At 38.8% G+C, this 26,354-nt stretch overlaps 2 protein-coding genes across 2 annotated transcripts; both read right to left on the bottom strand.

The window, feature by feature from the left end:
• Positions 1 to 1,635: 1,635 nt before the first annotated feature.
• On the bottom strand, positions 1,636 to 16,084 carry chic1 (cysteine-rich hydrophobic domain 1). Its single transcript, XM_028459986.1, has 6 exons — positions 15,928 to 16,084; positions 7,733 to 7,787; positions 6,596 to 6,751; positions 5,023 to 5,079; positions 4,550 to 4,609; positions 1,636 to 2,925 (listed from the first exon to the last, which is right to left on the bottom strand). The coding sequence occupies exons 1-6, from the start codon at positions 16,071 to 16,073 to the stop codon at positions 2,875 to 2,877; spliced, it is 525 nt and encodes a 174-aa protein (XP_028315787.1). The 5' UTR covers positions 16,074 to 16,084; the 3' UTR covers positions 1,636 to 2,874.
• A 2,225-nt stretch (positions 16,085 to 18,309) lies between these two features.
• cdx4 (caudal type homeobox 4) lies at positions 18,310 to 20,859 on the bottom strand. Its single transcript, XM_028460211.1, has 3 exons — positions 20,427 to 20,859; positions 19,345 to 19,490; positions 18,310 to 18,558 (listed from the first exon to the last, which is right to left on the bottom strand). The coding sequence occupies exons 1-3, from the start codon at positions 20,857 to 20,859 to the stop codon at positions 18,322 to 18,324; spliced, it is 816 nt and encodes a 271-aa protein (XP_028316012.1). The 3' UTR covers positions 18,310 to 18,321.
• Between the last annotated feature and the right edge of the window lie 5,495 nt (positions 20,860 to 26,354).

Here is a 26,354-nt window from a genome sequence, read left to right on the forward strand (position 1 = left end):
CCTTCCAGTATGTTGTGATATGTTTGTATAATAAACCCTCACTCAATATTAATAGTGCTAAACAAACCCCCAAATTAAAAATGTAACAGCAGCTGGTCAGACATGAAAACCTTGTCATTTAACAATGCTTTACAAAGGCGTGCAGGTTATGTGAAACCATATTAATAGTGTGAACAGTCTTAGTCAGTGTGACCTCTTGTGGACACAATGAATGTAACATGTACAGTATATACATAGCACTGCTGTGCACCATCAAATTATTTGAGAACCCAGAACATTTCATCTGATTACATCGGCCTAATCTATGACGTCATAGTACACACATGCACTCAAATGTGTAAATCAGTATAAAAATGGAAAAAGTAACACAATTTAGACTCTGACCCTGAACAACAAGCACTAATGTGAGCGACGCTATAGTTGCTCTGCTCCAAGTCTCCAATCAGAGGATAAAGGTTGTAGGAGCTGCATAATATACATCAGAGTTCACTTAAAAACATGAACCCACACTAGATTATCAGTGTGGCACAACCCCAGCTCTGCTCACATAGGTTTTGATGTTCATTTATTTTAGAATGATCATGGTTAGGATGCACACTTGTGTAGCCATTATCTTTCTAAAGATGCTAACATTTGCAAATAAAAAGAAAACTTTTCTGGTTTGAGGAAACCACATTTTGAAACTCAAGAAATGTTCATATTTTAAATGAACTAAATTAGTTCATCTAAAATATGAACATTTAAGGGTGCATGTCAAACTCCAGGCCTGAGGGCCAAACCCGACCCTTTAGAGCATTTATATTCATCCCGCACGTTACCAACTAAGTCAGTTGTAGATATCTCAGCCAGACCAAATACATTAATTCAATTAAATTCCACAACATTTGACAGGGCTCAGTTTTTTCCACGCTTACGTCAGAAGATGGCAAAATGTTGAAAAAACTAAGTTTTTCCAAAATCCTACAATTTTCCTCAACGGACATTTCCTTCAATAAATATTTATCAAAAATGAGGAAAATTTTAGTTCAAGTTCGAAAGAAATTATATCTGTTATTTATTACTTGGATATTGTCACTATCTTAAGTACTTAATAATTAGTGGAAGTGCAAACTAAGGCACAATGATGATGCAAATTGAAATTTTTTTAATGAAATAATTAAAATCCACTTGAGAATGTCCATATTTGTCTGCTAAACTAAAATTAGTCTGACAGCCCTGCTTTAGGGTGTTTTCATAAAATACATGTTTTTAAGGGTTAATGTGCTTTAAATGTCTTACTTCAAATAAAACTCCCTCCCCGTCAGACATTTTCCTTTTTTTTTTTTACCAAGGACAGACTGGCTGTAAAAACAATCAAACAAAGGGCCATAAAAAGGCCAGCCCTCGGTGGTAAGAACACAATCGTTACTGTGCTAACTATGGTGCGTAGCATTAAGAAAGAGCAGCAGGTTATTGTAACAAGCACTCAGTTTTACAAATGTGTTGACTAATTGTAGGCCGTCTTGTTAAAGTTAACAATTCAACACCTTGTTAAACATGACACAGCGGAGGGTCACTGGTAATCAGTTTTCACTGGGATGACAAGCCATTTGTCATGTGTGACATTGCATTTCAGGGAAAAAAAAAAGCCATAGCTTAGTCAAAATCATCAGTTTAATTCTCCCTCTCTGAGGGGATTTGGGTCTTCATGTGGGACATTTACAAGAATTGTAACAGGGTAAATACTGGGAGTATTGAAAGTCTCTGTGGTACAGGAGAGCTTGACCTGTACTTCTCTGTGGTTCTCAAACTACTCCAGAGGCACTCGAATACGATGCCACAAAACGGTGAGCAGAGACACTGAAACAAAGAGACCATCTGTTCAAGTCATCAGGACCATCAGATACGTGGGCTTCCTAATACATCAGGAATATACTAGATCTCCAAACACAGCATGGTGGAATGGATTACACAAAATAATAAAATAAAAACAGCAATGAGGAAATATAATCTGAGGGAAAATGAGGAAGTGCTGAGTTCAAATTATAATTCGTCTACAGCTTTAAAAGATAAGTTGCTGAGCGTCATCCTCATTGGCAACAGACCCACAGTCACGCTGCTGTCGCTGCATGGATATTCAGGAAGTGTCCCGTATTACGCCGTTTCAGGGCTCAAGTGCAATTTTCAGTTCTAACTCTGGCATCAGGTACATTTTGACAATATGGCTTACAATGTCATCAGATCCATACAAACTACAAAGGTACATAAACATCTTTCATTAGTAAAAAACTATGCTTCCAGCAATAAGTTGGCAAAAAACAACTAAGTAAATCTATGTAAACAATGGTATAGGACTGTACAGCTCATTCTGACACCTTATTTACACGTCAAGTTCTTCTATCAGCATGTTTCTCAGGGGAAAGAGGAAATAAGTGAAGGAACACGGGGTGAGGACGCAGAACAAACAGCAATGAACAAAGTTGCTGAATTACCCAAAAGCCTTCCTCCTCCTCCTCCTCATCTCCAACATGACATTTTGTCTTTGAAAAACATACATACATAAGGCAAGGACAGCAAGAGAGGGGGGAGGAGTTACTGACACAGCGAACTGCATACAGGTTGGTTGTTCTTTGGGGAAAATGCACTTTGAGGGTTTTTCCAACGTGTAACGATACAAAAACATAGGCGTAACAAACGGAGGACACCACTAGTTCTGTTTGGGAGAAATGTGCAAAATCTGCTCTAAAGCAAAGTGACAGTGTTCAAAGTCTAACGTCAAAGGTACTGGGACACGTACAGGTGCTGCAGAACCTTCTTCCAACATACTGTGTTATTATATACAAGGCACTAAAGATCAGACTCAAGGGCCACACGTCCAGTCTGCTCACGTGCTCCTCAGTCGGGCCGGAAAATAGGATATTTACGTAAGAATTCTATAAGAATCACCTGCAGAGACAGAATAAACAAGATCAGTGTCCACCAGGGCTGGGGTCAATTACATTCATGTTCAATTACAACTCAATTATGAGTACAGTGACAGGACTTTTTACCAATTACAATTAAATTGTGATTATTATTTCACCCCCTGAAAGTCAATTACAATTACATTCTCAATTACTAAAGTTCAATTAATGACATTTACTCAGCCTTTAATAGATAAACGTAACTTTCCTCTTGTGTTAGCTTTCTGTTAGCATCTCTAATGATAACAAGTCAGTTTTTCTTAAATCAGCTGTAAAATACACAAAAAAATCTAATTAGTTTCATATCTATTGGTTACTTTGTTAGGCTTCCTAATCAATGAAAAATATTGGTATTAATATTTTTGGTGTGGACGTCTGAGCCTTTTTTCTGTCAGTATAATCCTAGATACCCCAATTATGCAATTATAATGTCCACGCACTGGGGAAACTAACTGTATAAAACCTTTATGTCTTCTTAGTCTAATTTCAAGATGCAAAGGTAGAAACTGATAATGTAAAAGTTGTGGTTTTGCTTCCTGGAGAAGGTACTGGTAGACATCACTGCACCGCTACCAGCAAACTCATTATTTTGCATTTCACATTAAAGCAAGCGCCTCAATATACCCAACCTGGAGAAAAAAACAGGTAATGTCATGCTTAAAATCATTTAACTGCGGTTTGACAATTGTCTTTAAACATAAACCTAAGAAGGTTTTAGTGACTTCATTCAAAACCTGACTAAATATGAACACTAGAAAAGTCAAGTGGGGAAAACCAATGTACAGTAGTGTTTATGTGATTAATGGAGTTGATGTTATAACTACTAAAAATGTGTTTAGACACTTTAGATACATGTAAAGAAAAACATGTTATATCCAGTGCACAAAACTCTTATTTTCTGTTTAGCTTTATTCCAAAACCTTTAAAATACCACAAGTACCAGAACAACAGGATTCATTTAGAACAGGGCTGTCCAATTTGCGATTGGTTTTGGCCCGTTGCCCATATTTTAAAATGTTTTTTGGGGTTTTTTTTGGGCCATGTTTTGCTCTCTATAGTACTCTACATAGTACTCTATATACTCTCTATTTTAAACTTAATGTGTGTAATACAGTACAGTGATTTATGAGAAATAAATCTAAAGCTAGAGCGTAGAGTATCTTTATTGATCCAGCAGTGGGTAAATCTAAAGCTAATGTCAAACTACATTATTTTTCTTGACTTTTAAAGTATTAAAATATAGTGTTTTGATTGTATAGACAGGGTATGTTGTGTCCCAATTTATTGAACTTATATTACACTAAATGTCTTTGAAGACATTCAGATGTTTGATCATTTTATGCCAAGAAACACAATAAAGAAAAGTGTTAGTTAGTGTAGTTTAGTTTAGTTTTGGCCCTTCCATGAAAATAATTGGGCACCCCAGATTTAAAGTAATAAGTTACAAATTGAGACCATATAGTGTTTTGGTCATGTTGTAAGGAAAATATTGTGAATGATGTGTTTTTAAGTGTGTTTTTTAAGTCAAAGGAAGACACTGCATAGTCTAATAACCAGCTAGTTAGGATCAGGTAATGAGCAGACGTTAAAATGAGAGCCAAACTTACGTATTCCATCATGTTACTGCTTTCACATTTTCTTTTGCTGAGTTTCCAGTGCAGCCCCAGCTGTGGAGAAACACCCGACACAATAAGTGAACCTCTTCCTCTCCGCCCCTCAAACACACAATGAAACGCGCACACAAATGCTAATCTGTGTGTGTGTGTGTGTGTGTGTGTGTGTGTGTGTGTGTGTGTGTGTGTGTGTGTGTGTGTGTGTACAGGACTGTCTGGACTGTCTAGGGTCAAACTATGGCCAGACACCCTGAAGTGTTTCCTTTATGCGTGTGCAGAGCGACTAGCAGTAATTTGTTGCTGTGAGACAAAACAAAAATAAAGCAGCTCCTTTTTTTTCTGCTGACCTCATGTTAATCTGGGACCATGTGCACCAGCTCTGACTTGCATTGTTTTTTAAGTGTTACCCATCATGTCAGACTAGACTTTGACACAGATACATACATACACACTGGTGTGGCTTTTACCTTGTGATACAATCGATTATTCTCCCACTCTAACAACTTCTGGATGGAGCGTCTCGTCTATGGAAAAAAAACACATGAACAATACTTGAAACTAGGGCTGGACGATATGGACCAAAACTCATTTCTCAATATTTTTTCTCAAAATGACGATGTACGACATAAATCTAGATCAATTTAGTGAAAGCAGAAACTCCTAAAACAAGTATTTTAATACAAAATAAGCCATATATATATATTGTATTTTTTTATATCACCAAAATGGAAACCGTAAATCTCGATATATCGCCCAGCTCAAATTAAAACAGTGGAATATACTGAGGTTATTTAACAGGCATCAGTGCTGGATTTATGGACTGAACTCCCAATTAAGCAGCTTGTAATCTCCACGTTCTTGCCAGTAACCCTGAATGGTAACACCACCTTTAAGCTGTTATTATCCTTCACACTCAGGCAGTTTTGGGGTCAATTACATTATTCAGTTACACAATTACAATTTCAACTATCCATGTTCAATTGCAACTCAATAACGATTACAGTGACCAGCATTTTTGCCAATTACAATTAAATTACATATGTATTTTGTATTTTCAGAAAGTCAATTACAATTACATTCGCAATTTCTAAAGTTCAATAACAATTAGTCACAATTACTGAGAATGAAATAAATAACCTAATAAAACTTAACCTTCCTCTTTGTGTTAGCATCTCTTATGATAACAGGTCCTACATCAGCTGTAAAATACATTAAAAACAAAAATCTATCATCTGATTTATTTCCCATCTATTGGTTACCTTGTTAGGCTTCCTAATCAATGAAAATATAGGTTTTAATATTTTTGTTTTGGGTTCCTAAACATTTTTTGTGTCGGTATACCCCACGATTTCAATTTCTTAATTGGTAAAATGTGGGAAAGCTTGATGTGATATTGCATTCAATTATAATTATATTCATAATTAGAGTTTTTTATAGAATTTTCACGGCAATTACGATTACAGTCAATTATCTAAACTCATTACAATTTAATTACAATTATGACAGCAATAGATTTTTAAAATTACAATTACAAAAAGAAGCCATAGTCATCAACATCCCCCACCAGATTGGTTGTCATTATAACTCACAACCTTTTCCTAAATGTCCTAAATCTAAGAACTATACTATAGATAAGAAAATATTATCAGATCAGAATATAAAATTAATATCTTAAATGGTTTGTAAGAAAAGCTGTCCCCTTTGAAGTTACCTCGAACAGAGTAAAAAAACGGATTAAGGGCAATAAAAAAATAATTGCGTGCTTCTTATTTTCAAACTCCATCAAGGAATTGAGACCCTGAAGCCACACACCAAATTTGGTTATCATATCTTAAACAAAAACCCCTTTAACTGAATGGACAGATGCATGGAGTTCAAACCTATATCCCCCTTCCGCTTTGTGGCGAGGGATAATTACAATTACGCCATATTTGTAATTAATTATCAGTTGCACAATTACAATTATAATTGACGCCAACAGTGCAGTCAGATGAGTGTAGCTGAATTGCTCCGACAGTCCCTGAGTAATGACAGACTTACTCTCTTGTTGAGGCAGATAACAGGCCAGAGGCTGCAGCCCACGGTGCAGCAGCAGCACAGGCAGCCGCACAGCAACCACTTCACATTCACAGGCAGGTTCTTCTTCAGACATGCGTTCACCCTGCTGATGCTGGTTTTAAACTCCTCTGGCGCTACCTACAAAATGGAAGGTACAAAAAAATACAGGGGAAAAAAGCCAACTTCTGTCCTTGGAATATAATGAGAAATGATGTTTGGAAGTGAGCACAAAATATTTCAGAGATTATTTGGTGGTTGTGACTTGAAAAGAATCCTAATTGCTCCAAAGAAACATGAACGTAAAGATCAAAGCGCCTCAGAGAACCAACAGGTAGATGTTTGCAGATGTCCTAGGATGAGCCTGCTGAATACTATGCCTCCCAACTTGGTAACCCAGTTTCAGACTGTTCAAGGCAAGGGGGGGGACTCAGAGGAGAGATAAGCTCAGCGCCTGTGGCAGCGTCGACCAAACAACTTGAATGGATGCTCATTCCTCGGCGAGTCTGTACACCATAAAACAGGGGTCGTAATCTTTTATGACAGGATGCAAAAGTCCCTTTGCAAACAGCCAAAGACCTCAGAATAAAGCCCAGCAGGGCCTGATCTGCACCCTTCAATCATCATAATTGTGACCTCATCCATCACATGTCACTGTGGGTCACAATACTAGAGGTACTTTTATTGCCCCACACTTCCCTCGGCCTGCTCTTACCCCTGCAGCCTTTTTGTGTTTCTGCGTCCGACCCAGGAAGCTTTCTTTTCTTGTCTACGGCCGAGTCTCATTTCATTATTTCGTCACCTGGAGCTGGATCATCCACAACACTGGGGTCCCACTCCCCACCACCCCAGCCCATAGACGGCTTATTCATTTACAGAGCTGGGCAGCAGCACATTCAGGCTCTTTTCTCTGCTGTGTGCTGTCTTACTTATAATGCATCTCCATCAGATCCAAAGCGCCCAGGGAACATTGAATGGGCTGGTTTAGGGAAGTTGGGGCCGTTAAAGCCAAAAAGGACAAAGGAATCACTGCCGCTTTAATAGCTTAATTCTTCCCACTTGGATTTGAACAGAGAGCAGCATATAAGACTGAAGTGCGAGACCACTGGAAAGTAACTGTACCTTTCCCGTGAGAACAGATGGAAATTCTGTGTCGAATCGATTGCTCAGCCCAAACCTAAAAAAAAAATAATGAAGTTTGGTTAAAAAATGAAATACAGAAAACATGATACAGAAGGTCTTAATGCAACTATCTGGAGAGTAAATGCATGTTTTAGTGGATCTACTGGGGAAAGAAAGGCCATTGAAACTGACAGACCTGCATCATTTCTGTTCATCTCTGGATCATGATCTTAATAGAGCTGCAAATAACCATTTTTTTGTAGTCGACTGATTAATCAATTTTCTTTCGATTAGTTGACTATTATTTTCCTATTTTGAAGCACATATTTTGGACTGCTTTTTTAGCGCACCTGCTTAAATCCTTCCACCAGTGAACGGTCCCAGTTGTAGTGTGACAGGAATTAAAACAACAAATATTAGACTTTACACCATCAGGATTTTTGGGCTGATCACCGATCATATGAATTCAGGTTGGTTTTTTAGGTAACGACGGAATTCCTTCGGTACTACCTGATACAGATTTATGGAAAATCAAATGGTAGGGAGTGGAAGAGTTGAACTATTTCCATAACATTTGTTGTTTGTGTGTTCGTGTGTGTGTACGTGTGTGTGGCCCTGCGAATTAATGCCCTAATCACTCGACCAGTGTGCGGAGTGAGAGAGCGTGTGTGACCACAGGTCCATTATAAGCTGTATGCTGTTTTTAGTAATTGGCAAAATAAATGTCCATATCATACTCAATGACTGATGTGAAGCAACTACAAGATATTTGGAGATGAAGCTGCAGAGGCAGACCACAATGGAACTATGTCAAGCCTCCATCAGCATTAGCATTAGCATTAGGAACAAAGATATATTTTTACTGACTATGCCATCGCAAAACCTGCTGTTGCTTATAGTTCATATTCACAGGTGCACAGCGGGGGTGGCGCGCACACACATACGCTTCTGTGTCCACCATCACTCTGAAACAGACAGAAGTCTGAGTATGAAAGTGAAAGTAAACGGGAGGCCTCGCTCTGCTTTAGGACTCATGCACGTACACGGTGCTCAGCTTTTAGCCGTTTGCTCTTAGGTTTTCACCTTTGTGAGTGAAAAAAAGCCGTGTCACGTACTCTTCGGTGTAAATGAGAGGATAAAAAAATGCAATGGCAGCATCTACAGAAAGTTTCATCACAACAATGACGTCATTGATCGGATCGGTGAATTAAGACGTTACAGCCGATCACACTAATTGCATAAAATGCAAAATATCGGCAGATCCGATATAGCTGATTAGATCAGTATAAAGCTTAACAAATATATTTCTGTAGTTATTGTTAAAATATCATTGAAATCATTAATAAAATAAATATCACAAACTTATGTTTTGAGCCTTGAACAAAGTAGTAGTAGTAAACAGAGTGTAAATTAGACTGCACGATAATGGCCAAAATGATAATCCCAATCATTTTGATCAATATTGTAACCACGATTATAATAATTATTTATCATGTTAGAGGGGGAAAAAAATCTGTTTTTATAACACTACTTTTAAACAAACAATATGTGTACAGGTCACAGTGCAAAATAAAGCTTTAAATAAGAATTATACTGTATAATGTTCCCAAGAATTTAAAATGTACCAAAAGCTGACAAAATTAACTACACTATTACAGTGCAGAGGCCATATCAAATTGTAAATATACGATCAGGTTAATTTAATCATGGCAACCAAAATCGTGATCACTATTAAAATTTGAGTAATTGTGTAGCCCTAGTGTAATTAAGTAAATTTTAAAAGCTGGAGCGAACCTGCAGGTTGTGGAGGTAATGAGGTTTAAACCAATCACAGTATTCCTTTTACTAAAATCAAGTCCGTAAAATAAAATAATAAATACAATACATCACACCCGCTCCAGAGAACACATCACCCCCATCCTCCAACAGCTCCCCATTCAATACAAGCTCCTCTTTCTTTCTCACCTACATGTCCCTCCATAACTTAACCCTGCCATACCTCACCGAGATCCTGCAACAACCCCTTTTTTGTTTTATTCCCCATGCAAAGCGTCTTTGAGTGTCCAAATTTCAATTACACTATACAGTTTTTAAGGTACTGTGAGGTGTTACTTAAAGATGATCTCCAGAGCTTATGAGAAACGTCTTGATGTCCCGCCCCTGCCAATATACCAGGAGCCACGCCTCTACTTTTCTGCACACGCATCGCGAAACATAACAAGGTCACATCGGGTTGCATTGATATAGGTTTATGGGTCATCGTTATTCTTTTGGCGATAGATATTTCTGAGGTAAGAGCCAAAATCATTGTTACCTGTTTGCTGTTGTGATGAGCCGCCTTGTTTCCGTGCACAGTTCCGTATTCACTTTGACAGTATCCGCTGCAGAAAGTCAACACCTATTGGCTGGGCGATCACGACACTTTTTTACATTTGTATAGGGGTCTATAGGACGAAGGCGGGACTTATATACATTAATGTATATGAATGGCCACCGGCAGTAGACCATAGTAAAAGACTCGTTAGGTAATTTTTCACATTTTAAAAGAATGACAGATTTCTCAGAAACTCCGGATGTCAGCTTTAAAGAGATAAATCAAGCAGCTGACTGATGTTGAAGTGATGATCAATAATCAGCAATAATTGAAAATCAAATCGATAACTGTTAATAATCGAGAATCGTTTTGTAATTAAATTAAATCGGGAAAATGGACCGATTACCAACCCCTACCGGCCAATCGACCACTATCGGCCAATGGTAAAAGTTGCGGATACTGTGTCCAAAGTAGGGCTAGGCAATATATCACGATTCAAGATACTGTATATCATTTTGGCGATATAGAAAATGAAAATATCGCCTATATCGTGATATAGCTATAACTTTTTAATTTGTCTTTATACAAATGACATCATACCCGTTTCCTGCCTTATTTTTTACTTTTTTTTCTGATTTATATTTCTTTGTTTTAATCACTGTTTTTGCTATTGTTGTTGTTTTAACTTGTAAAGTGTCTGAGTGTTTTGAAAAGCGCTTTTAAATAAAATGTATTATTACCATTATATACAAGTATTTAATATTATTCATGGAGTACAGTCAGTGTTAACTTTTCAGAGATAAATATTTTATAGCTTCTTTTGTATTAAAATACATGTTTTAGGAGTTGCTGCTTTCTCAGAACAGCATGAAAAGCTCAGATTGATTTCTGAGTGCGTCACTCCTAACCCAGACCTTACCCTAACTACGGAACTCACTCCCACGTGCTGTCCCTTAGAGGAAAACAGGCCAATATTGTGTGGCTGTTTGCTAATAAATGTGTCGTGGGAAATTTAACTCAGAATTGCCTTTCTAGTAAGACTGAGTTAAAGATATGGAGATTTATATCATATATAACCATTTAACAAAAATATTGAGATATGTGTTTTGGTTCATATCGCCTAGCCCTGGTCCGAAGTGAAAAAGTTGTATCAGTAGACCTCTAATTCAGTCACCTGTTTTACGCTGTAATGTAAATGTGTGATATTGTCCTAATGGCATACACAATACATGGTGGACGCGCTTCTAGGAACATCAAGAGGTCCCGCGTTTTGAAGCTTTTTAAGATTTCAAGCCTTTGGGGCGCCTCCAACGCAGCGGACGCTAGAGTTGGGATTGTTGAACTTTTACGGCATATTGCGGCATGTCGACCAATCAGGAGCCTTACCCAACCGTGACAAATTCCGAATAATGAAGAAAAAAAAAAAACACTAACCGGAGACAGATAGACAGACGCTCTTCTGCTGGTATAGAGCACCTATAGTTGGTGTCCTGGTAGGAGAAACGGCGCTGAGGCACGAATAAAGCCAAGCCACTCTCTCGCGAGAATGTAGAGCTGATGAACGGGAGTCGGATGCGGCGTGTTCAGCAAGGAACTCTAAACTTTATTCTGCATTCACCACACTTCTCTATAGCGCTCTAACATCACAGTGCACACACAGAGTCACACCAAAATACATCCGACCGGAAACACCACCTTCTCAACACAATAATTAATATTCCCCACCACTTCACAGTCACTGGGTGAATTATGAACGTAACTGATCGCCACAATATCATCCATTGTATGAACACCACTGGCAACAGAGAAGCCCCTCCCCTTTTTTTTGGTTTTCCAGGATTGATCTTTGCACCACACTTGTGGTTCCCTTATACTTACTGATTTACACAACACTTCCATTACTTTATATTCTTCTTTAGTTATTGTTAATCCTTATCATGTAATAAATATTATTATTGATTTCACTATGTTTTTTTGGGTCATTTCTTATCTCTGTCCTCCATGTGTATACCTCCACAGTAGTCTGTAGAGGGATTTACACGAGCAACATTTCTTGATGTATATATGTAAAGGGTAATGTATCTATGTTTTAGTGTGTGTGTGTATTCATTGCACCTATCTGAAGTCCAATGAGTAAATAAGTAGGTCATCCAAAACTATTGACCGGTAGTGTAATATAATTATCCATAAGTGCAGGGTTATAACGACATTTCTGACCTTCATAACAAACTAAACCATTAGAAAAAAGGTAGAAAATTGAGCAAGTTATTGTTATATAAAAAGCACATGCACCACTACTATAATATATTATGGGTGAGCAAGCTGACCGGGACAAGATGGCCGCCAGTGCGGACGTGCGACCCCATTGGTCGACAGCACGGACGAGAACCATGAGTACAGTTTTGACAGTTTTGTTGGTATTCTTCATTTCTTAAGTTCTGAATATGTCACACTCAAACTTGTTCTCTTTATTTTTTATACTTCACCTTAAAATTACTTAATTACTTTTATTTGTTAACAATTAGATTTTTGGTCTTGCAACTTTACATGAATTTTCAAAATATAAAGTTTAGGAAAACTGCAGGCCATTTAGAGATGATCAAAGCACAAAGATGACCATGTGGTTAACAGAATAACAGGTATTAAAATAGTTCAATTGAACATTCAGCAAGCATCTGTGACATGTAGGAATCTAAAGTACAGCCTAAATTAAGACAGTGATTCTCAACTGGTGGGTCGCGGACAGCTTGTAAAAAAAAAAAAAAAAAAAACAATATATAATGTAAATATATAATATACAATTTATATTTTTCAAAAAAAATAAATCTAAATTTATATTATGACTAAATGATAAATTGCAATTGCACTCTGCACCAACAGGTGCAGCGGTCCTGCACTGGCTGTCACCCTGTCCCACGCCGCCTCGGGTACCCTGCATTTTCCTTTATCTTAACATAAGCCTAGCGTATAAGAAAGAACAATTTATGTATAATGGCCATGGCTACGGGTACGTTAAATGTAACCGTAGACTGCCACACTATGGATACGCTGCGCCCCTCATTGGTCAGTTTAGGTCATGTGACAAGTTCACCACGTGACTTAAAAGTTCCATCATTTGTATTTTAGGTCTAATTTATTTTTGGCTAATCCGCTAACCCATTTATTTTAGCCCCAACCCTTCCCCCAACTCTATCCCTAACCCTAAAATGTTTATTTTTGTCAGAAATGTATTTTTAAAGGTGGAATTTGCCATGTTAAATATGTTAAAATGAAAAAAAAAATTCGGCTTCGAAGAGATTCTGGACCACTATCCGGCGTCTCAGGAGGGGGAAGCAGTGCACCGTCAACACTATGTATGGTGCGGATGGTGCGCTGCTGACCTCGACTCGAGACGTTGTGGATCGGTGGGGGGAATACTTCGAAGACCTCCTCAATCCCACCGACACGCCTTCCAATCAGGAAGCAGGGCCCAGGGACCCGAGAGTGGGATCTCCTATCTCTGGGGCTGAAGTTGCCGAGGTGGTTAAAAAGCTCCTCGGTGGCAGGGCTCCGGGGGTGGATGAGATCCGCCCAGAGTTCCTCAAGGCCCTGGATGTTGTGGGGCTGTCATGGCTGACACGACTCTGCAACATCGCGTGGACATCGGGGGCAGTGCCTCTGGATTGGCAGACCGGGGTGGTGGTCCCCCTTTTTAAGAAGGGGAACCGGAGGGTGTGTTCCAATTATAGAGGGATCACACTCCTCAGCCTCCCCGGTAAGGTCTATTCAGGGGTACTGGAGAGGAGGGTCCACCGGATAGTTGAACCTCGGATTCAGGAGGAGCAATGTGGTTTTCGTCCTGGCCGTGGAACTGTGGACCAGCTCTATACCCTCAGCAGGGTCCTTGAGGGGTCATGGGAATTTGCCCAACCAGTCCACATGTGTTTTGTGGACCTGGAAAAGGCATTTGACCGTGTCCCTCGGGGATTCCTGTGGGGGGTCCTCCGGGAATATGGGGTATCGAAACTCCTGATAGGAGCTGTTCGTTCCCTGTATGACCGGAGTCTGGTCCGCATTGCCGGCAGTAAGTCAATATCGTTTCCGGTGAGGGTTGGACTCCGCCAGGGCTGCCCTTTGTCACCGATTCTGTTCATAACTTTTATGGACAGAATTTCTAGGCGCAGTCAGGGCGTTGAGGGGGTCCGGTTCGGGGGCCTCAGTATTGCATCACTGCTTTTTGCAGATGATGTAGTCCTGCTGGCTCCAACATACCGTGAACTTCAACTCTCACTGGATCGGTTCGCAGCCGAGTGTGAAGCGGCCGGAATGAGAATCAGCACCTCCAAATCCGAGTCCATGGTTCTCGACCGGAAAAAGGTGGAGTGCCTTCTCCGGGTTGGAGATGAGGTTCTGCCCCAGGTGGAGGAGTTCAAGTACCTCGGGGTCTTGTTCACGAGTGAGGGAAGGATGGAGCGACGATCGACAGGCGGATTGGTGCGGCGTCTGCAGTGATGCAGAGTCTGCACCAGTCCGTCATTGTGAAAAGGGAGCTGAGCCAAAAAGCAAAGCTCTCGATTTACAGGTCGGTCTACGTTCCAACCCTCACCTATGGTCATGAACTTTGGGTCATGACCGAAAGAACAAGATCACGGGTACAAGCGGCCGAAATGAGTTTCCTCCGTAGGGTGGCTGGGCTCTCCCTTAGAGATAGGGTGAGAAGCTCAGTCATTCGGGAGGGGCTCAAAGTAGAGTCGCTGCTCCTCCGCATCGAGAAGAGCCAGATGAGGTGGCTCGGGCACCTAATTAGGATGCCCCCTGAACGCCTAGTGAGGCGTTCAGGGCACGTCCCTCCGGAAGGAGGCCCCGGGGAAGACCCAGGACACACTGGAGAGACTATGTCACTCGGCTGGCCTGGGAACGTCTCGGGGTCCCCCCGGAAGAGCTGGAGGAAGTGGCCGGGGAGAGGGAAGTCTGGGCCTCTCTGCTGGGGATGCTGCCCCCGCGACCCGGAAACGGCTAAGCGGGAGAAGATGGATGAATGGATGGATGGATGGAAAAAAAAAAGTCAAATATGGGATTACAACCCACGTTAGCGGTGAGTGTGGCGTCTGAGACCACTCGTCTTGACTATCCTGGCATGGTAGTGACACAGGCACTTTGCGCTTATGTAGAAAAATTCTGGAAATGTATCTATAGTTCCGGGGGCTATGGCTACGTTTAGCATACCTCCAGACACTTTAATGTATAATGCATCTGATATTGTTTATAAGACCACATTACATTGATTTATTTATTATGTTTGTTGAAAAATACATGAGAAGAGAAACTTGAAAAAATGATTGCAAATTAAATTGCCATCGCAATATCAAGGGAAAAAAAATTCGAAATTAGATTATTTTCCAAAATCGTTTTTAACAGATATTTTTATAAAAACTAAATTTGGTTGGTGGATAACGCCAGATAGATGTGAGTATGAAGGTGTGATTCCAAATAAATGCATATCTAACCAAGAATGTATTTTATCTATGCTAGCAAACACAAACACCAATGACTTTAGTGGTTGGCATGGAGACGGGTACCCTTTAGATTGGGGTGTCCAAACGCGGTCCTGGAGGGCCGGTAGTCCACCATGATCTTAATGTGTCCCTGCTCCAAAAGTCCACAACTCCTGAAGAAAGTGTGTTAACGAGCCGCTAGCAGTTGAACGGGGACACGTTAAAACCTGGTGGACCACCGGCCCACCTGGACCGTGTTTGAACACCACTGCTTTAGAAAAACAGTAAAAGTGAGAGCGTGCAGCTCATCTACTGTTGTGATGTGCGTTAGCTCACGGGCTAGCAGCAGCAGCTACACACACATACAGATAGCGACAGACAGCGGCTACAGACACGGCTCTGCTTACACTGTGATGTGTCCGGCCCCTCGCAGGATAACGGGCTCCGGACAGTGTCTGGGCAAGTGCTCGTCGCTCACTACGTGCTCATCCTCTTCGTCTTCTAACTCATAAATGGTATCAAAGTCCGCCATGTTGGGGAGTAAGACGCTCATGACGCTTGCTTCCGGTGGGTGCGCGCTCTTTTTTTTTTTTTTTTTTTTTGAAGCGCGCTCACGTAGCTTGGCTCGTGTCAACGTAGAAGATTTGCAATAAAAACGAGCAAAAGAAGGATGAACTACATTATTTCCTTTCCGTAATAGATAGGGATGAAATTATTTATGACGAATAGACTTTCAATAAATATGTGTTCCAACTCCTTGTCCATGTTGTGTTATGTAATTATATATATTTTAATCTATTTTTGTTTTTGTCTTGTATTCATTATACACCGTTTAGTCCTTTGTTTTTAATTTTACTATGTCACATTTATATTTGTTTATGATGATGTGATCAGTTTATTTACAGTTTGGCTTTGTCTCCACCCTCTTTGTTGTTACTATTGAGTTCAATTTCTTTATTATGTGCATATGTATTTCATGGGCACAAATTATGGAGATAGATTTGTGTGTTTAATATTCAATGGAAAAAAAAACTTTTCAATCAAAAGAAAAAGCACGTCAATCAAAAAAAAAAAAAAGTTCTCAAATGCAGGGATTTTGGTCTCAATTTTTTTTTTTTTTTAATTTTAACACTTTTTTCTTGGATTGAAAATATTTATTTTTGATGGAAGTGATTTTTCTTTTGATTGAAAAGTTATTTTGAATAAATAATAAAAACACAAACCTATATATCTCTATATAACAAATGCACACATTTGTCCCAAAAGTCCTAAGTTTTCCACATTCATGTCATGCACGTCTAATGTCGGTATAAACATGTTGGTTATATTTTATCTATTATCCATGTTTTTGCATAAAAATGTTTTTACTAAAACTAAAGAGTAGAAGGCCTAACCACGTGGTCGACTTGGTAATTTTACCGTAAACTTCAGAAGGATAGTGGTGTGATAAAAGTTTAAATATCGGTATTCAGGTCAAAAATAAATAAAGGTATCACATCATGAATAATTTCACACACCCTTAAAAATGCAAATGTTCATCACTCTAATAACCGGCTGCTCACGTTAATGAATATTTGGAATTAAATTTTTCTCATCAGCCTTAATGTGTTTTATTAAACGAGCATTACTCCTTTTGTGGTTTTTGTCTCTCGTTTGTTTTTTGTGACATATAGGAGATCAAGTGTTTTCACTATAATAATTTCATTTGAATAGCCATGGGTTGTAATAATAAGCAGTCTGTGAGGGCCACAGGTCGCCATGAGGACGACTTCTCTTCCTAAAATAGTTTAACCTCAGGCCAATAAATGTGTCACTCCAGTTAATCACATGTATATTTCATTGTAAACAAGCCATCGTGTCTTTGCGACTGAAAATGCCTGATCTGACCGTGTTCACTGCTCGGTTTTTGTGTTTTTAATCAATGCGAATTTTGTAACGACTGTCTTTAAAATGACATTTTAGATAATATGCAACTATCAACGACTCAAGTCACTTAATTTAAGTGGTTGTGTACTAACCCACGGTTTCCATAATAATGTATTTCTTTCGTAGTCAAATGACAGGATTTTTTTTTCCTTTTCTTTCTTTTTTCTAAACATTTGTTTCATTTTTCAATGAAAAATATGTGAAAATGGTCAAAACTAGATTAGACTACAAAAACGTCACAACATTTTAAATACAAATTTATAACTTTAAAAATATATTAATTAATTTCAACCATTTGCAAAAATCGTATATTGTGACACAAACTCGATACTGTTTTAATCATATATATCTTACGTTTTGCATTTTTTGTTGTTGTTATTGTTGTTGTTTTTTGCAATTACTGCCGAAAAGAAAAGGAAAGACCTAAATGAGGGGAAAATATCAGAATTACAGAAAGAGCATTTTATTTACATAATAAAAGTTGTCATCAAACGACCACACTATACCCGTATAATGATCAGCTCATAATAAAAATAAGTTGCGCTGCAAACACCGTGTGAGACTGAGCTGTACAGTCTGTTTAAAGCCTCACCGGCACATCCCTGAATCCTTTTACGCACAAACACTCTTGCATCACATACAAAACAAAAGCGATAATTATATCTTATAACTCACAAACTGTTATAAGATTTTAAATTTTAAACACATAGATTTTTTTATTTTTGTAAACCCATTGTAATTATAACTATTCTATTAGGAAAAAAAACAAAACAACTATATTTCAAGAGCCTCCAGTGGTTTGTGCTGCCATAAAGAAGCATGCTGACTGTGCGTCAGGACGCGATCCTGTCCACAGGAGTGAGCAGCCATGGTCTCTACTGAGTCACTGTCACTTGTTGTATATTCCCGATAGATGGCAAGGTGCTCATTCCCTGAGGAGGGTACAGAGAGCCGTGGATGTCTGTGGGGCTGAGGGAGCCCGGCGGCACCGGCAGCGGACTCACGGAGCCCGGGTCGCTGTGCACCGAGCCGCTGCTTCCGTCAGACTGACCCATTTTCTTCTTTATCATCTTCCTCTCCTTTGCTCTGCGGTTCTGAAACCAGATCTTCACCTGCAGGGCAGAGAGAGAGATTTCACCATATTTATATACACATGTTCTTTTTTATTGTTTATTTTATCTTAATTGCACTATTGTTCGGGTGTTTTTTTGGGGTTCTCTGTGTTGTTTTCTGTTGTCTTTTTTTTTTTTTTTTTTTAAATTGCACTTTGAGCTGTCATGTCAGTAAATTTCCCCACTGCGGGATCAATAAAGATACTCTACACTTGAAATTACTTTTACAATATAATAAATTAAAACTGACGCCATATTGCCTTGCATATGTCTTTTTATTTCTCCTGCATAATATGACAGAGCAATAAATGCATTTAAGAATATACACATGCTTTCACAGGATTATGGGAATGGTGATTTGTTCTCATGATATTATTAAATCTGATATAATCAGATATTCGCTATATTTTTCTATTCATCCAATAAAATACAAAGCAATAACAAAATGTAAGGTAAATTGAGGTATTTGCGTAACAGTTTATTTAAATCAGATATTTAAAAATAGTCTGAATAGTTTTATAGGCCCTGTAGCCTAAACGACTTTGTCTTGAAAATATATTTACAAGAAAATACTAAATAAAACTTTCACAGGTTTCAATATAAACCAGGTCTGATAGGCTGTGCATGGTCAATTCCTGCAAAAACATTATTTTATAGTATAGTTGTATTCAAATAATTTTATACGGTGAAAACACCGTCGATATAAACAAACGGATGCTTTTACGTCCATATCTTAGGTGTCTTTCACAGATTGGTCACATTGAAAGTGTGGAGAAAGACGCTCACCTGTCTTTCCGACAGACCCAGGTTGACAGCCAGCTCAGATTTCCTCCTGATTGTGATATATCTATTGAAATGAAACTCCTTCTCCAGCTCCAGCCGCTGGTGATCTGTATACACTACCCTGTATTTCTCCTTTGTTCGTGTTTTCCCTGCGGATGAAAGAGAAAAACAAAACTAATGCATAAGACGTTTCTAACTTAAAAAAAAAAAAAAAAAAAAAAAAATGTATCCATGCCGCTCCTGGTTTTTACAGACACTAAAAGGTTTCCACAGACATATGTCTGCATACCGGCCTGCGCTATCAACACTGATCTAGGTTTTTGTCTGCGGTTTTCGCAGATAACAGACTGTTTTTGATCTTTTTCTTGATGACAGCTACAGGTCACTAATACAGTAAGATCATCCATTGATCAGCCAAATGAAAAGACAAACACCTCACTGTTTATTTGGTGTATAATGTGTAAAAGAGAAAAAGAAAAACCCATATTAAATTATATTATTTAAGATTCTGCGCTACAACTATACGTTAAAGGCCTATTTTAGTAAACTACTGTAAATCCTACAAACTCACTCTTTCCCACAGTGTAACTCTCAGAGAGCATGCATGGAGAGAAGAAGGCGCATATCAAAGTGAAGAGGTATTGAAAGGAAAGGAGACACTATGACGGATAACCATCAAAACCGGGAAGCATGGAACAGAAAAGTTGAGTTTCCTTCTCCAAAAACGGCGGCATTACCATCACAAGTAGCCAGGAACCGTTTCCCAGCATAAATAAATCACTGACTGACCTGCTGACCCTCAGTCCACCAAAGGATATTTGCAAAATATGCTGTCTTTGTTTTTCTATTACAGTAAATAAGACATTTTAAACAATCCATCTTTTAGTAAAACGTCCCTTACATGTTCTAATTTCTTCATGCGTTTAAACGTTAAAACAAAGACATTAACAAATTTTGATAAAATTAATTCTAAAGAATGTCAGCAGCGATGTGTGCGTAAAAACCTCCTGAATGCGTAAACGTGCAGCTCTGATTAGCGCATCTTTATTCATCCAGCGATGATAATGCATCACGTGTGAACTCACCTGTAGAAGAAGACTGTGCGGTTTTACTCATCCACTGATATGAATTGCGTCTTTCTCTTTCAGGAGAAAGCTGTCCAACTGTGACGTTGTCGGGCGGAGGTTGTAACACCGCCGATCCAGGAGGATGCATGTGACTGTAATCAGACGAACAGTACGGAACCGAACCTGGGGAGTTGTTCATGGGTGTGGAGATAGTATTAGGAGGTCCGAGGCTGTAGGCACCCCACTCCTCCCGTGGTGCGCCATATGAAGGCCCCCAACTCCCCGTAGACTGTGAGTGCGTATCCATGTTTGGCACATGATGGTATCCTGTAAACTCGGGGTACTGCGGTGTAGAAACAAAGTTCTGTGGAGGTAGGTTGAGGCTTGATCTTCTTACTGGCCCTTGGTGATACATGCTACTCTCTTTATCCAATAAGTATCCCACATACATGATTTGTTTAAAAAAAAAAAAAAAAAAAAAAGTTTCTAAAAAGTGGGTTGGTGTGGTCTTAATCTAAGGCGACATTGTTTCCCTGCAACTGTTAAAAGCAATCCCTTCGTGTTTGTAGTCCAAATGAGTCCCCGATTTGCTGTGCGGGATCCCGTCCGTGCAGTCTCACATCATGTGGATCTGTTGACAAGAGAATGAAAGTATACGAAGGCCTTCCTGACGTCATATGACTGCTCCGCTCCTGTAGATTTGCATCCAAATGTTAGTGGCCTTTGCGTCCGGCCCAGCTGTCGCCCTGTCCCATCCCTGTCCCCTGCTAGTGCTGCGTCATCGCCTGACGAACGACCTATCCAGGTCCCGCCTCATGAATAAATGACTACAGCAGCCTATCAGCTGCACATGCGTTAAACGGAAGCCTGGGCTCGGTGGCGAAGGCCTGTGCGTAAAGGGACAGATGATCAATGTTGTTTTGAAGCCTTTGTAACATGTTGAACTCATATAATAACGACATAAATAACATATATTATTTTATTAATGTATGGTTTCACACAGCTACTGTATGGCTTTCATAAATGCTAAACTTTCAACAAGTGCATAATGAGTGTATATTCATGAGGGTCAGTGTGGGAATGAAGCGCTTCTCAGCCACGCTTCACGCTATTTTTTCCACGTAGCCTATTTGTTGAGTAATTCACTTGCAAACGAGGTGCGAAGTATGAGAGTGGCCCTTACTTGAAGCGAGCCGGGCCTTTCGAATTCCATGTTCACACCTCCAGGTCGCACTTCACAGTTAATTCCGGTTACAAGGAAATCTCAACAACCCCCTGTGAGACAAACAGCAGCCCGTGACGCCTTTGTCAGAGCCTGAGATTATAGCAAAGTTTTCATTTTTGTCGCCTTAAATGAGACGTCATCACCAAATTTAGAAGATGCTGCTTAAAACAAATTTAAAAATAAATAAATAAATACATGTTGTATATGTACAGCAATAAGGTTTAAATTATTTTAATCACTAGGTCCTTGAAGCATTTGGTTTTTAATATGCCAGTGATGTAAGCAAAGGTCTACCCAATAAAATAGTGAGGACATTTTAGGCTCTTTTCATTTAGCATATGATCAAATACTACAAAATAAATATGGACTCTTGTTTTTGCTGTCTAAGAAAAGGAAGAATTAATTTCTTTGATTCTGTCTAAGAGCAAAACCATCCTGACACCCGTGGTGCCAGTGACTATTCTGCTATAAAGTTTGCATGTCCTCCTCGAGTATTATGAAAACCTCTTCCAACTAAAACGTTTTTTTTTTTTTTTTTTTTTTTTCAAGGTTTATTATAAATTGGCGATTGGAGTGACAAACTGAAGTCCCATTCATAGTGTATTCCGCATGTATAGCTTAAATGTGTAGTGTTTCTCAAATGAGGTACGCGTCCCCCTTGGGGTACGCGATGGCACTACAGGGGGTAAAAAGAGAGAGACAGAGAGAGAGAGAGAGAGAGAGAGAGAGAGAGAGATTTCATTTAATCTTTACGTGTGTACATGGTTCTCACACTTGCTTTGGCAATGTAAACCTATTTTCTCATGCCAATAAAGCTGTTTTGAATTGAATTGAATTGAATTGAATTGATTTGAGAGAGAGTAAAATTAACAAATTAAAGTGTAAGTCTTGGTTCCACCCCAGGCGTAAGATGACCAAATTTGATAAAAAAAAAAACTACGGAAATAAATCTATTCAGGAGCCACTAAATCAGTTTATTTCAACCTTGGGGTTGAAATAACACACAATCGTAAAGAACTAAAATGCAGAAAAATTCTAAGCTCACACATGATCAAAAAATGTCTTTGGGTCACCAGAAATTCTTGATATCAAAATGGGGTCACAATCCAAAAACGGTTGGGAATCACTGCACTAAATCCTCTTTCTTTCTGCTTATTTACAAAATGAGATTCTTTAAAATGTGTGTTATCGCTTGTTCATTCCATAATTATTCTCTATAGATGTTTTTTTTAAAAATTCTAAGCATAATGCTGTAGTCGGACATAGGGGATACTTGGATTGAGATGTAAGAGAATGAGTCAAAAAAGTTTGAGAAACACTGGCTTAGACGATCAAAGTATTTTAATTCTACAGGATAAAGCAAACGTAACATTAATGCATGGATGCACCAAGCGGATTCCTCACTTCACTTTGTAGATGCAAAGCAAAGAGCTTTTGATGTCCTCTAGCGGGTGAGAACAGAACTACATCTTTTGCTTGATTGACTGAGTGGGATTGGCTCACGTCTCTTTGAAATCAACATGAAAGTGTTCCTCAAGAGGTCAGCCTTCACCTACAAATCACTAACAAGCAATATCCACAAACCAAATGCCAAAGAGTCAGTTCAACCAGGGATTGTGATGATTTTAATCGATTCATTCTCGGGTTATCAATTAAGCGCTGAAGTTTTCTCTAATACATCCTGGGCAGAACAGAGTATTCATGCTATCCAGGGTATCCATACGCAAATGTGAAAGTATTAGTATAAGACTACAAGAACTCACAATACTGTAATTGAGTTTCTTTTGACTATATTTCTAAATCAGTAATTTTACTTGTACTTAAGTATGTTTTACAAGAAGTAAGGTAATTTGTTACATTTGGTTGACAACCACCATAAAACTACACAGAAGAAGAAGAAGTTACATTTCTACACCGAACCGTTACTGAGGAAATTATTATTTATTATATTATTATTTATTTGATAAATTATTATTATTATTATTATTATTATTATTATTATTATTATTATTATTATTATTATTATTTTAATGATCAACAGACATTGTGAAACAACAATCAAATGCATCACATCACAGCCAACCAATCACATTAAACGTTATGTTATTTTCTCAGTTTTAGAGTCCATAAATGGACTTAGAGCCTGATAATTTTTTAAATATTGAATTTAATTCATTGATGTTATGTCTCTATTTTTTATAAAAGCAAGGAATCTCTGTGTTGCTGCTTGGTTCAAGGTTGTGCAAAGTCAGATTTGTGACAGCTCCCTATAGCTATAAGAAAAAAAATTAAATAATGAATTGTTATTTCTTACAGAGGTTATTATTGATAAATGACATTGACACCAAATCAAATCATGATATAATAATATGTCAACCTAAAAATAAATCGTATTGTGCAATAACTATCATCACCCATACATTTTCCTTGCATCTGTTGTTAACCTTACATTTTAAATCTCTGGTAAGATAACTAAACCAACAAAAAGACTATTCTGGAAGACCAGAGTAGTTGAGCTCACGGCTCAACTAGTCTGGGACACTTGGAATGTCTATCTTTCTATCCTATTCTGTCTGCCCTTCTGTTCACTAACCCCAACCATTTGGAGATGTCTTCCTATAAAATAGAGGAAGTTTTTTTTCCCCACTGTCACTAAATGTTTGTTCATGTGGATCTTGTTGGGTTCTTTCATTCTTATAATGGACTATATTTTTTTTGTTAAGCGCTTTGAGATTACTTTGTTGTAATTTGCGCTATAAATGAAGTTGAATTTAAATGAATTGAACGTTGGTCCTACATCTGCAGTGATGATGTCATCAGTCGTACCTAAACAGTGATGATGTAACACCTTCAAACACAACCTTATTTGGCCATCCATGACAAAGCTACTTAACCTCCCACTTTTCTATAGCAATACATCCTTCCTATGGGCATTGCACTAGTTTTATTCAAAAAAAAAAAAGAAATGAACATTTTGACAAACCTATTTTTTATACAGATGCCCTTGTTGAAAAAGAAATGAAGTTCCTATTGTGCAAGATTTGGTCTCTTCATTATTAAGTTTATATGAGATGTTTACTGTATGCAAGGGATCTGTGGCAAGATTGATTACCAATAATAAATGTGAGTACTGAGCTACTTTTTCCTTGTACTTGAGTATTTTATGTAGGACTTACGTGTACTTGTGCTTTAGTTAAATGTCAATGAAGTAACAGTACTCCTACTTGAGTAGGATATATTAGTCCATATATTTTACACGTAACAAGACACACTCTGAAGCTCACAGCATGACCAACAATACCCATATCAGTCATGTGAATGTTGACATTACTACCACCAGTCTGCACTGCTACAACACCTTACTGTTAATAGGACCCTCCATTGTTTTTACAAGTTTGGCCTAAAATTTTCCAAATGTGCTAATTAAAATATCTGTGCTTTTTGATTTTTTTTTCTTATGCATAATACTATATTGTCTTTTAAAGATGAGCCTTATAGTTTAAAAGTCTTAAAAGCATTACAGGTTGATGGCATCACATGGGGGAACTGTGTTAAAATGGGGCCAAAACGTGCAGATTGTTGTATAATCTCTTAGGAAATAATTCAGGTTGGTTTTAGTAGATTTGTGTCAGTAATCATTCTCCTGTTACTCCTCGGATAAGATCTCAAGCATCTTTGTTACTTTGGTCTATTTTCTCAGAAGAATAATTTGTTTAGAGCCAGATAGTGACTGCAACATTTCACCCATCAGATCCAAGTCCGTTGGTCGCAGGCATCAAAACCAGTCAGTGGTCCAGATGCAGCAGCCTTGCTGAGTCCCTGCTCAGACAGCTGCGACTAGCAGGGAGGCTACATGTAGCTTCACGGGGAACCTCCATGTAGTTTCAGGGCATGCAGACCGCCCCACGGAACTGGCTACGGCTCAATGCCTGCCTCCTGGAGACATATGAAGCTGGGCTGCTTCATATGTCAGCTTCATGTAGCTTCACAGCAAAGCTACATGTAGCATCCCCATGGGTGCTTTAAGAGTAACTAAACCCCAAACCCACTTTTTTCTGTATATGTATTTGGATATTAAGTAGTGGTGTTTATTAATCCTAGTCCCCCTCTTCACATTTTATTGGCTGAAACAGATTCTTTGGATTACTTTGCATCATCAACTTTCACTGTTGGCCCCGCCCATCCTATAAAAGCTGGGAGGAGGGTTTCCTCCAATCACAGCCCTCAGTGAGCATTGATTGGTAGCTGTGATGTTTGTGACTGTTCTTCTATAAAGAGCAGATTCTGTACTAATCAGAGTGTTCATCAAGCTATGTGTGTATTTACAGACACATCTATGCTATGTGTATTCCCGTCTGTCTCTGTGTGTGCGCGGACGTCTTATCGCTATGTGCGTGAGGTGGTGGGAGAGCAGGACTGTTTGCCCCTGAGTGGTATCTGTAAGGCGGTGTGTGAGCTTCACGTCGTGATTGTGTGTGCCTGTGGTTGTAGTGACAAATCTCAGTTTATTGTTATGTGTGTGTACAGACACACAAACTAGGAGAAGAGATCACATTACTCCTGTATTAGCCTCTCTGCATTGGCTTCCCATAAAATATAGAATAGAATTCAAGATTCTTCTTCTCACTTATAAAGCCCTAAATGGACAGGCACCAGCCTATCTCAAGGAGCTTGTAGCCATACAATCCCCTCAGAACACTACGCTCTCAAAATGCTGGCCT

This window comes from Gouania willdenowi, chromosome 10 (assembly GCF_900634775.1).
Source record: "Gouania willdenowi chromosome 10, fGouWil2.1, whole genome shotgun sequence".
NCBI lineage: Eukaryota > Metazoa > Chordata > Actinopteri > Blenniiformes > Gobiesocidae > Gouania > Gouania willdenowi.